The 12,943-nt window shown below is 34.9% G+C and overlaps 2 protein-coding genes across 11 annotated transcripts in view; one reads left to right on the top strand and one right to left on the bottom strand.

Annotated features, from left to right (window-relative positions):
• Window positions 1-5,692, top strand: part of evla (Enah/Vasp-like a) — a 62,037-nt gene extending 56,345 nt beyond the window's left edge. For 9 of the 10 annotated variants that reach the window (XM_079833620.1, XM_079833621.1, XM_079833615.1 and 6 more), the window contains 4 exons: window positions 2,536-2,596; window positions 3,143-3,203; window positions 3,300-3,357; window positions 3,434-5,692. In XM_079833620.1, coding sequence (XP_079689746.1) covers window positions 2,536-2,596; window positions 3,143-3,203; window positions 3,300-3,357; window positions 3,434-3,471 — 218 coding nt within the window. In that variant the 3' untranslated portion in view covers window positions 3,472-5,692. The remainder of the gene's footprint in view (window positions 1-2,535; window positions 2,597-3,142; window positions 3,204-3,299; window positions 3,358-3,433) is intronic. The other variant, XR_013817801.1, reaches the window with a different exon arrangement.
• degs2 (delta(4)-desaturase, sphingolipid 2) lies at window positions 4,857-10,826 on the bottom strand. The gene is made up of 3 exons (XM_079833622.1): window positions 10,359-10,826; window positions 6,501-7,243; window positions 4,857-5,648 (listed from the first exon to the last, which is right to left on the bottom strand). The coding sequence occupies exons 1-3, from the start codon at window positions 10,438-10,440 to the stop codon at window positions 5,505-5,507; spliced, it is 969 nt and encodes a 322-aa protein (XP_079689748.1). The 5' UTR covers window positions 10,441-10,826; the 3' UTR covers window positions 4,857-5,504.
• Window positions 10,827-12,943: the final 2,117 nt, after the last annotated feature.

Genomic DNA, 12,943 nt, shown 5'->3' with positions numbered 1-12,943 from the left:
GCGTTCTATTGAAAATTAATGTATGTATTTCTGCTGTACCAAACTGCAATGAAGCCTCACGCGCACACACACACACACACACAGGTTGCTAGGTTACCATAGCAAATAGGCTCACCCCAGAAATTATATATTATTTGTTAGTAGCCTAATGGTAGGTGTAGAAATCTACATAAAAGATATTTACTTTGATGTCAGGGCTAGATTACAGCATGAAACCTGTTGTGCATATTAATAAATAACATTGCTTTTCCTCTTCATTTTCGTTATGCATTATTTGTTTTGGTTGTTTAAAAACAGAATTTTTTTATCCGATTAATCGATCGATTAAGTGCTAGATTAATCGATTACAAAAAGAATCGATAGCTGCAGCCCTAATCGCATCCATGAACATGATTTCTGCCTGAGTCCTATCCTGATTCTTTTCCACCAGCTGTGAGGTGAAGACCACATGTCCCAACATTCTGCGCTCAAACGTGGCGTCATCAAACTACGCCTTTGTTTTGAACAGGCGACCTCTAGTGGACGGAAAAGTTGCATAGTGTAGCTTTAACAACATTTAAATTATAAAAGAAATTATCACTAACCAGTAGATGGCGGAAGAGGAACACTTATTGGCTCAGCCATTTTTTCTTTTCTTTTTTTCTCTTTTTTTTTTTAATGAATTTTTATAGATCATCAAATCACTATTATAACATTAAAATATCTATATTTGTTACTTTATTTGTACTGAAGTGTTAAATATATAGGCTAATTGTAGGGAAAATCACAAAGTCTCATGAAAAACTAAAACTTCTGACTAAACTTCACAATAAATCTTTATTTAAATCGTCTCTGTGCTTTGTTTGTTATGATGAGAGGATTTGTAAATAATGGGAAGATTCGTTCGTCTAAAAATTAATTCAGCGTTTTGAGACTATATAAAACTTGTTTTAATTGATATGGATTCTCATTCCTTGTAAATTAAATATATGACTGGTCATTATTTTCAACAGAAATGCCTGTGATAGGCTACAACACAACGCTGTAAAATCATGCACTCACATGAACCCATATAAAATAACCAGATCACTCAATAAAAACATTAGCGTTATCTCTTCTTTATCTCTCCACAGAATAAAATGCTACTGTAATGCCTAGTCGAAGTCGATGGACATATTGTGTTAATATTTACCAGAAATTGCTGCAAATATAGTGAAACTGCGGTCTGTCCTGCTTAGCGCAGAGTTGTTTGGAACTATTGAGAGCTGCAGGAACCACGTGGCGGCAAGATCAAAGAGTGTCGCAACTCTATTTTTCTATTGCGTGTGAGATTGTGTTGGTCATTATGGAAATGATCCGGCTGCGTCTGTGTTCTTTCATTTACACGTCATCAGTAGATCACGCGTAGAACTTTCCACTCCATCTTGCTTTTTTGGAATTGCACTCTCACGCTAATTTGCCCTGTTTAGTAAATCAGGCCCCAAGTTTGCAAAACAGCAAGCACATTATCTGCTTTACACTCAGTTTGCATTTGTAAAACAAACTTTTTGCAAAATACTAAACACAGTTCTCTACATTAGACGCATCACTCAAAACTAACAGCTCTTTAGGCGGTTGGGAGTGACAAAATACATGTAACTTAGTTATGTATTTAAAATACAAAATTTGAGTAACTGTATTTCATTACAGTTACATATTAAATGGGTAGTAATCAAATTTTACATCCAAAAAATATTTTTTTAGAGTGATTACTTTAAATTTTAATGTCAAAAGTATTCTAACGTATTTAGATTAATTTACAAAACTTGTGTAATCTAACAAAATACGTTACAAATTACTTTTTAAAGCATGTATTTTGTAATCTGTAATGAAATGCATTTTAAAAGAAGCTCGTTTCATTTTGAAAACACTGCCATTAAATGTCACAATAAATTACCAATTACCTACACCCACAATGTTTTCAGAAAGAAAGAAATGCATTTTTGACCCTTGCATTTCTGTTTATTTTGTAAATATTTACTGAATATGCAAACCAAGTCACCTTTAGTTCTGTAGCACTTTACACAATACAGATTGTTTCAAAGCAGCTTAACAATAGTAACAAAATCAGTTCAGTGTTGATTCAGTTCCGTTCAATAACTAAAGTTTATACAGTAAGTATGCACAACTGATATACAGTGTATTTGTGCACATACATGTACATTTAAGTATGACAAACTCCTGTACACTCCACTGCACACTAAACAAGCAAAAGACACGAGAGTTATGATTTACATTTTTCACATCCGTGTGTAGTTGGGCGTGTATGTGGCTAATCATTAAATGGTTTGAGAGTTACTATACAAAACCAATTTTTGTTTGCTTTTGCAAGAGATGAATGACATTTTGCATCTTGTGTGCGTTTTGTGTGTCGAGTTTTGAGAAATGGAGCCAAAGAACTTGTAAGCGATTTAAAAAAAGTTAAATATATCCATTTAATTAAACATTTTTATGGTAAATTGTGAGGTGTATTGAGGTTTGGTGAGGAATCAACCATTATTTAAATGTTCTTCTTAGATCCTGTGAAGAAGCCATGGGAACGGGCAAACTCTGCCGACAAGTCTTCGGCTGTGTCAAGGTATGTTTTAACAGGTTTATGGTGCAGTAAACATTTCATTTTAACCATGTGCGGTTTCTTTGTCTCCTGACTTGTAATGTTTCTTGTAATTGTACAACATTCGGTTCCTTTTAAATTGACATTTGTTGAGGCATTCCACGACGGACTGCTCCACGACGGAGTTTATCAAGCTTAGGGTTTGCATACACGAGTAAATGCCTCGGTTGTTAATACACAAATGGTCATGTTAAGGAAGTAAAGCACAGGGCAACATGAGCTTGCAATGACATAAATGCAAACAAAGCCGGTTCTGCTCGCTTTCTGACAACTGCAAAATGAAGGTTTTATGTTGTGTAAGCATGCATTGAGTGTTTGTGCAAACACACGGAAAATGTCCTCTTTGAACTCGTAAAACGAACCCTTTATAAAAACTGAGATTGCATCAGAAAGCCATGTTAATATTTAATACATCTAGATTTTTTTTTTTTTTGTACAGCAAACATGACTTGCAGGTACATTGTTGAAAAATAAAATTGTATTTGAATATTTATGATGAACATTTTACAGGGCAAAACCAATTGGAAGCACCAGTGATGCAGAGTCATTTGACTTTGACAGAATGAAACAGGTTAGTTCAGGATATCATTCAAAATACATTATTATTGTGCAAAAAAAGAGGACGGACTGGTCTGCTAACTATGATCAAATCTGTTGTGTACAAAAGGAGATCTTGGAGGAGGTTGTGCGGGAATTGCAGAAAGTAAAAGAAGAAATCATTGATGGTAAGTATTGAGGGGACAGTGAGATGCATGATCATTTAAAACAAATGTGTACTTACATGTTCTCTCTTTCTTTTAGCCATTAGAAGGGAACTGCTGAGAATTGGCTCCACATAGTCTTACGAAATGTCATTGACGACGACTGATAACGACTGAAGGTTCGGGGAAGTACAGGAACGCGCACTTGAAAACGTTCTCGCAGCATGTCTGCAATGGTACGGAAAATTCAGTTGCAGAAATGTTGTGCAGAAACAAGGAATTACTAAGAAGGACAAGGGAAAGCTGAGGAACTAAAAGAATTGGAGTGAGTGAGTGTGTATGTGTGTGTATGGGTGAGCAAATGAACAAGCAGATGGAAATGTAGACCTTCACACTGAATTTTCTATTTCCTCCAGTATGAACGTTGAGACAGTCCACTGTGCAGCTTGCTGCTCTCGCTCTTTCAAGTCTTAAAGTCAACCAGTTGGAAATTAATGAAGATATTTTTTTGTTTTCTAAGTTTATATTGTTTCATCGGTCATTGTTATTATTGTTAAGAATTGTATTATATTAAATGAGAGAGATACAAAGTTGCACAACAGTTACTGTCAACCTTTTATATTTTATATTACTGCTCTTAATCATTGGGTTTAATAAGTACAAACTGCACATTTGTGCTAGTGAAAAACAGTTTGAGACATTTTGGTTGTTTTGATGTTTTTGCCAATGCTGGGGCCTCATTTATTAAAACGTGCATATGCACAGATTTAATCTTAGAGTGTGCGTACGCTAAACTCCATGCTAGCATTCATATTTATAACAAAGGTCTTTGGCATGGAAAAAGGCTTAGCGCCACATCATGTTCTAAGCAAGCGTACGCACTTTACCTTGTGGCAGAGATTATTTAGAAATCCAAGCAATTCTTGCTGCTCTCCATTCTCAAGTAAAAGATTTGGTTGACTGGTGCTCTTATAGGTTAATGGCATTAATTAAGGGCCGTTTACGGTGGAGATCTGAAACCATTCAGCTGCTCACAATTTCGAGATCATATGTGATTTATAGATTTCACATCTGGAAAATGCTCTTAGATCAAATGTAGGATGGTTTCTACGCTACATTTTATAAATGAGGCCCTAGAACTTTGTTTTAAATTAATTTGGAGGTATGAGGTTAAATATAGACGCTCTTTCAATGAGCTCAATGATTGGACATGGAAAAAATATACGTATATGTATATATAAACAACAATGTAAGATTAATTATTGAAAGAATTGGGTGAATTGTTTGATCGTACATTGTATCCTGGTTTAATTAGGTTGATCCTGATTTTAAAAGTTGATGTTTCACAAAAAATTTAAATCACATGATGAGTGTGAGATTGTTGGAATTAAAAGAACTTTAAAAGCTTTTCCCCCCTTTTAAAAAGTCTTGTCTTGTGCTTTTATAAAAAAATAAATTAAAAAAAAATCTTGCATTTTCATTGAATATTCAACAACCACCTTGCAAAATCGATCAGCCAGGTTCATCATGAAAGAGTAATTTATTGAAATACAGTGTGCTGGATAAATAGATTACACAACATATTTATCACAGTGGTGTTCAAAGTTAAACTGTCACAGTGCAAACGACAGAACACATTCAACTAAATATTTAAAGACTCTTATAGTTACACAACATATATATATATATTCGGTTTTCAAAAAGGCCTCACTGATGAAAAGGCATTTTAAATCTGCTTAAACTCACATTTCATCTCGGCACTTCTTTACTCAGGTACATCTCATCTGGCGTCTCAGTAGTTGGATATAATTGAGTGACTATTGGCAATGATGCACACAAGCAACTGCATTCGTTTTGTAGATGTATACCAGAAGAACAAAATCAAATCTAAAACAGTTTCACATCTTTGGTATTTTGAGAAGGTTAACTGGGCATAAATCATGTAACATGGTCCCAGGTGCAAGGAATGTGAAGTTATAGTTTGGATATTATTCAGATGATATGTGATAAAATGCTGTGACAGAATGAAGAGGATTGCCGGTTCGTGTGTGAAAAGGTTTGGTCCTTTTCAACTACTAGCCTGGCAATTATGTCGCATTTGCAGATTTGTGTAGTACTTTTTATAAATACCTTGTAGTATGTTTGGTTAGATGAGTAGTCTAATACCTAATTTATTCCTCTTTGCCAAGTTTGTATTTTCTCTTGATTCTGGCGTAAGGTCCAATGGTGTCATCAAACACAAAGTCCCAGAGCACTCGCATCCAGGAAGTGTGTTGAGGGAGAGAGTCATAGTACTCTGCTGCAATCCTCTTGACCTGTAAAATGAGAAAGATCCATGAATAAATCATAAATATTTCTTACGAAATGTCTATTTATATGCTTTGAATGACATGCGTTGTGTGAAGCAAAAAAATATGAATGAAGATTAATGTAGCTGGAGTGTAAAGCGTAGGTGGAGCGCTGGTTTCCTTTCTGTAGCTCTATCATACTTGACGGTTTAAACATTAAACCGATTGCTTATGGACCTCATTGTGTTACAGACATGCCTTGGGGTTTGTCACTTAAAGTGTGGTTTCTAAGATATGAGTGCAATTCAATTGTCTTATGGACATTGATGAGGCTTGAAAAAAAAAGAAAAAGTTTAGCAAATATTTTTTGTTCTAGTTAGTCTCACGACACCAAATGTCCCATTCTTCCTTTTAATCAGTAACATGTCAAAATCAATACAAAGCATTACATTACCACTTGAGCTCTTGCCTGAAAAGTAAACTTACTAATTAAAAATCTGGTCTCCTGGTAATGGCAGCTTATTGTCATAGTGGACCACATCTATGAACTTATGCATAAAGAATCTCTCGTATGAGGGAGAAAAACCAAGGCAGCATCTCTAAACTGCCATGTTTTCAGTTTCATTGTATCCATCAGTATTGGAAATTGAATTGTTAATGCTCATTTCCTCTGTTTTTATATTTAGATCACCTTTGCCATCACCTAACCTTTATCTGTAAAACACTGAATATTCATGACTGACTGAGTTAATATTCATTTCCATAGTGTACATTATAATGTTGTGATTTAAAAAAAAAAAAAAAATCTACCATAATTATCAGCTTATATTTTTTATATTGTGCATCCCTAAAAATAATGGAATTCAGCCAAACTCGTACCTCAGGTAATTTGCTGCCAGGAATGCTGGGGAAGTCATGGTGCTCCATATGGTATCCCACATTGAAGGTTATTAAGTTGAGAGGGCCGTAATAAGAGTAGGTTTCATGACCTTTCATAAACATGTAGTGCTCCGCGATGAAATGTCCAGAGATGGGATGCAGGCCCATGCACAGTATAGAGCCAGCAATAAGATAGACTATGGGCTTGAGTCCCCAAAAATAGTAGATGATAATGTCTACCACAAACTGCACGACTGCATTCAGCATCTCCAACCTGGTCACGGGCTTGGGGTTCACGACCAACGGGCGGAGTGCGTAGAACAAAGGCTGGAGAAAGAGCCAGAGCACCTTCCTGGCTGGGGTGCAGAAGAACCAGCCCTCGAGGTCAGTCGGAATATCCACGTCCAAGCCATCTCCTCCGAGATAACGATGGTGGTCGATGTGGTACTTCTTGAAGGATGCAGAGTAAGGCAAGCCAATGGGGAGATTGGCGAACATGGCAAACAAGCGGTTCCAGCGCGCCTTTTTAGTCCCAAAGGCCACGTTGTGTGAAATGTCATGGATGGCTAGGGTCAGAGAGTGGTTGATGCAGCCACCAAACGCATACGCCCAAAACAACACCCACTTCCAGGAGAGCTCGTGGACCATGTAACATGCCAGCAGCTGGGTGAGGACCATCCCTGACACAACCCACTTCAGCTGGGGGTCGTGTCCCATCAAAGACTTGATTTCTGGATACTTTGCTGAAGAGAGAGAACAATGTCAAGAATATTAAATTAGAACTAATATTCTATAAATATATGGGCCATACAGAATTAGTGCAAACTGCTGTCCCACAACCATCCACAGTACAGTACAGATTGTTTTAATTAATGCCATGTCAGCATCTAAGGCTATTTTCATGGCAAAAATTAAATTACAAAAATACAAACATCATATAAAATACAATAAAAGTCATATTATACAAGATTTTTTTAGTTCAACCACAAAATATTTAAAATATCAGTAAGCTTAATATATATATAAAATTATAATTTTTGGGGTACTTTAATTGGGAGGTGGCTGTCCTGAACCCTAACCCCTAAAACATATTTTTTGCATTTTATTCCATTGTTGTTTTTAAAAAAATAGCTTTTTGATTTTTTTCACAAAAAAAATAAAAATAAAATTCTTCGTAAATCATGAAACTGTAAGAAAATAATGTGTCCTGCATTTTCATGTCACTACAGCGTGTGTTTTAGTCCATTGGCTGAGACTGATTTTTTTAACTAAAGCCCTACATTTTTTAATCAGGAAATATTCCTGTGTCCCTCTCTCTGATAGCTACATGGTGAGTAGATTAGATAGAGTAGAGTCCCATCATTTTGAGGTAAATGTGTTCAAAAGTCTGAAAATCTGTGTAACTTTAAGGAACGTCACAACCAAACACCTTTTTTTCTGCAATTAAGCATATTTTGTGGCTTTTATTCCAATACAATAGTCACAACAACCTTTTCAATTATAGTTTATATATTGACAGCAATAGTGGGGGGGAAAGGGGTATAAAATGTTGCTTTAGCTCATTATAGGATTATTGCTCTTTATTCATCTTATTCATGTTCAAGGATGTGTTGTACTTCCATTAAAGAAAGATTATACTTGAAATTAATTATTCTAATTGAATTAACACAAAATAAATATGCTGGCATTACTTTTGAAGCTGATTATTTTGCCATTAAGATTTTATTAAAATTGCATCCGAATTTGACGTTATTAATAAACATCTTAAATAAAAAGATGTTATTTATACTTCGCTTTGCAAAAATGAATATGACCATTACAGTTGCTAGTGGTAACCTATTAAACATGTTATGGTAATATTTTGCATAGGTAGTCAGCCTGTAATTCTCTCCACATGGGAAACTCTCCCCTGACAGTGTGCCTTTTTAATGACTTGACTTGCATGCAAATCAGCCATAACACTTTTTTTTCTTCATGCAATTTGCATAATGTCTGTATGCAAACTGTTCATATTGCCAGGTTTTCTACTGGTTTGATAATGCATGTAACCAATCCTTTTTTTCTTTTCTTTGGTGTTTTCATCTAGAGCCAATACAGCCACAAAGTGATAATCATGAAATGGGCCCCTCAGTCATCATCAAACATGGACATGTTCTTAGTCTGGGTTCCAGGTGTCAAATTATCAGTGGATTTGGTTTTGCCTTTACATTTTACATGTCAAACAAATGTCGCTCACATGACAAGCAGCTGTGGCTGCCAACAGCACCGGCATGTCGCTTGCACTGGTGTTCTTGTACACAGTTGGAGATTCATGGTTGCGCCTTTCCCTGCCCCTTGAGTCTCCGTTGTACTCTTAAGATCATCACACCTGTCATGGCTCATTGTCACGTAATGACATGAACGCACAAACAGGTTTATTTTAAACAATGCGTTTGTGTTTCAGCTTCTGGAAGTAATTTACGCCTAAAGTAATACAACCTGAATTCAGTCTTTCTGAACATCGGACAAGCTCATCCGTGTGTAATGAGTAACCAAATTCCATAAAGTGTGTAAATAAAAGGACCACAATCTCCACTGTCAGATACTAATACAATATAAGGTCATATCTTAGCAAAAAAATAATGATATGGTCTTTTAAAAACCAAATTTAAAAAATTAGGATTGCATTGACAGTTTTTCTGTTACTTAAATATATTGTACACTGTAAATTGTATATTTAATGTATACAATATTATAAATAATTATATATAATATTTTATATGCATTTTCAGTTACACAAAATATATCATATACACGTTTGTGAATAGTATCCAAGCCATCATCCCTTCTGAAATAGTCTGAAGATGATAGATGAATACACTATAAATATTTAAAGAGCTTGAGGTGTAAAACTACCCATGGGACTTCACAATATCAAGATCAAGACATGTTTTTGGAGGATATTGATGGAGAATTCCAGAAAAGATGAAGTCCTTATAGTTCAATGAAGTCTGTTCTGTTTAAATTCCCTATGCGTGTCATTTTTGTGGCGAAATCTCCAAACTGTTCATACATGATGTGTTTTATAGGGGAGCTTGTGACATATCATCTCTCCACTGTTATGGTCATAAGACTAGAATGTTGTTACCAAGAAAAAACCATTGCTATTGTGCCAATAATGCCTGGAATCAGTTTAGTCAAATTACCATCCCCTGAAGCCATTGGCTGGAGATGTGATCCAGAAAAACACATCAATAGCCTGTGTTTCACCTGTCTACACCGGTGTATAGCCTAACTACATTGAACGAAGATGTGGCAACGTGCGCTTGATCTCAAATGAGAAAGAATGAAGTGAATTAATATTTTGCACACATAACACACGAAGACAGAGTAGCCTTCTTATATCAAAGAAGAAGAAGAAAAAAAGGGAAAATGTTCAATTTACGCTCCCGCTTCACACATACAAGCACACACACTCACAGGCACGCGCTCACTCTTCCGGGGAAGTTATCAGTAATATTTTTATTTTGGGTACTATATTTTATATAATTTTTATGATTTAAAATTAATTCGGGAAGATATGCATTAGAATTAAATCATCATCTTAATTGTCCGAATTGCTCATGATTTCAGTTATTTGAGTTATGCCGTGATATGAACTCACTCATGATGAGAAAGTGGTAACGTTAAACATTTGAGCTAGATCTTTGCCAACACAAGATATACAACCAGATAACAAAAGTTAACACACTCCCAAATGGTTAAGTGGATATTTAAACTCAAGTCAGTCGGCTAGCCAATATCATGACTTCTACAGCATGTTTTAGCAAATTCTGTTGACCTAGCCTAGTGTATTCCTGTCATTTGATTTACACTTACCTAATATTTCTTTCCTTCTCCAGGTGTGCGGTTGCTCATCATAGACCCATTCAAAATCCCAGCGTCCAACTGCTTTCCCCATTTTTTACACCTGTGTGCTGCTGATGTAATGAGTTCAGGTGATTCCACGCTTACTATACTCGTTTCGGACACGCCCTCTTAGATAAGAGAAGTAGAAGGTGTGCCTGTGAGTCTACCAACGGTAACTAACTTCAACCGAAACCCTAACAAAGTAACGAGATCAAGTTGGTCAGAGAGCAGCCTAGCCCATACAGTTTGCTTCGCCCCAATAAGAAAATAAAATTTTGCCACAGAAGCAAACCGTTGACTGTTTTTTAGCAATGTGATTTAAATATACGCTCGGCAGTAGGCCTATACGTAATGTACAGTAAAGTTTTCTTTCTTTTCTTTATAATATAGGCGTACTTAAGAAGTTGTCAGTGTCACACAGTCCTGTAATTCTGGTCTAGACAGGTTTACGTCACCCTACCACGAGGGGGCGTTTTTTTTAAAATAGCCTACCATTATTATTTCAAATTGCCCAATGATTTTTTAATAACAGACAATTTTAGATAAATGGCAGACCTGTAATGTGATACTTGTGCCATTTAATATATTATAAAGCCTAATGAGAGAAATAATTATTTAAAAAAAATTGAAATACAGACTTACATTATGATTGAATAACATTTTATAAAGTATAACTGCCAGCAAATATAGAAATAAAGCATAAAACAAAATTAGGAAAAATATACCAGTTCACTATTTATTAATACCGAATAATCCCATTACATGCTCTCATCACATTTTTTGCTTTTACATAACAAAACATTTGTATTATTTCGTGGAAATGAAGCAGTCAGTTAAGTTTACATTATTTAGTAAACTGATTTCTACTTTAAAGGGTTAGTTCACCCAAAAATGAAAATTCTGTCATTAATTACTTACCCTCATGTCGTTTGACACCCGTCAGACCTCCGTTCATCTTCGGAACAGAAATGAAGATATTTTAGTGTAAATCTGATGGCTCTGAAAGGCCTCCATTGGCACAATGCACGGTACACTCTCAAGACCCTTAAAAGGAACTAAAGACGTCGTTACAAAGTCCATCTCACTACAGTGGTTCTAAAATAACTTTATGAATCGGCGAGAATAGTTTTTGTGCGCAAAAAAACCCCTAAATAACGACTTATATAGTGATGACGATTTCAAAACAAGGCATCATGAAGCTTCGAAGCGTTATGAATCAGTGAGTCGAATCATGATTCGGATCGCGTGTCAAACCGCCAAACTGCTGAAATTTGGCGATCCAAACTGCTGAATCGACTCACTGATTCATAACGCTTCGAAGCTTCATGATGCCTTGTTTTGAAATCGTCATCACTCGCCTTTCAGAGCCATCAGATTTCAACTAAAATATCTTAATTTCTGTTCCGAAGATGAACGGAGGTCTTACGGGTGTCGAACGACATTAGGGTAAGTAATTAATGACAGAATTTTCATTTTTGGGTGAACTAACCCTTTAAAGACATCATGTATAAAAAGAAAATAATCTATTACAGGCCATTTCATTGTGTGCATAATAATATAGCTATGGAACTTAGTATATTAGTATATAATTTCACTTCCACCTAATAATAAGCCTATATCACTTTCACCTATTGTTAGTTGTAAATATATAGGTTTCACTTTATGAAAAAAATCCTCTTTATGTCAATCCAAAATATATTTGCTTTTATACACAATGAAAAAGTTTCCTTGTCATTAATACAGAAATGTTATCAAACAAGTTTATGAACTGTTCTCTAAACTATGTTTCAATGAAGATTTAAAAACTCACTGATGGATCATTTACAATAATAATAATTTAATGAATAATTATTAAAAAAAATATATATATATATTCAATATATATAACAAATTTGTGTTATTCTGGAGACATTTATTATTTGGGCTTTTGGAGAACTATAAAGACAAGCGCACTCAGGTCTATATAATAAATTTTATTCTTTTAATGGCAAAATTCCATGTTCACAAATGTAAATTTTCATGTAAAAAACCCTGTTTTATATCATTCAAGAAAGAAATTGAGTATTATATTGAATCAATCCAATTTTCTATCAAGCAAAAAGCAGTACAAATTTTAAAAGTTTGCAAACTTTTCAATGTCTTTTTGTAGGTCTAGTTTAAACCTTCCCCCTAGTGTTTGTTCCTTTTATGTTGTATTGTCTTTGTAATTTTTTTGTAAAATGTTGTCTTGCAATAAAAAAAAAATAATAATAAAAAAATTATTCTATAAAATATTAAAGAACAAATAGTGGAAATTAAGCAGTCAGTTAAGTGTACATTATTTAGTAAACTGATTTCTACTTTAAAGACACCATGTGTAAAAAGAAAGACACAGTAGACAGAAGACAGGCAGGGACCCAATATAAAAGGAACAATTATTGACCCCAAATAAAAATGTACAGAAATCCCGAATAAAGTAACAGACATATAGCCTTAAAATACAACAAGGGAAAAGACAAAGGAAAAGGTTTATTGATATGTAATTTATAAACTATGTGTCAATGAAGATTTAAAAA

The sequence above is a fragment of the Gobio gobio genome (genome assembly GCF_949357685.1).
Source record: "Gobio gobio genome assembly, chromosome: 13".
Classification (NCBI taxonomy): domain Eukaryota; kingdom Metazoa; phylum Chordata; class Actinopteri; order Cypriniformes; family Gobionidae; genus Gobio; species Gobio gobio.
The sequence above is the reverse complement of the archived record's forward strand: the minus strand, read 5'-3'. Positions and strand labels throughout refer to the sequence as shown.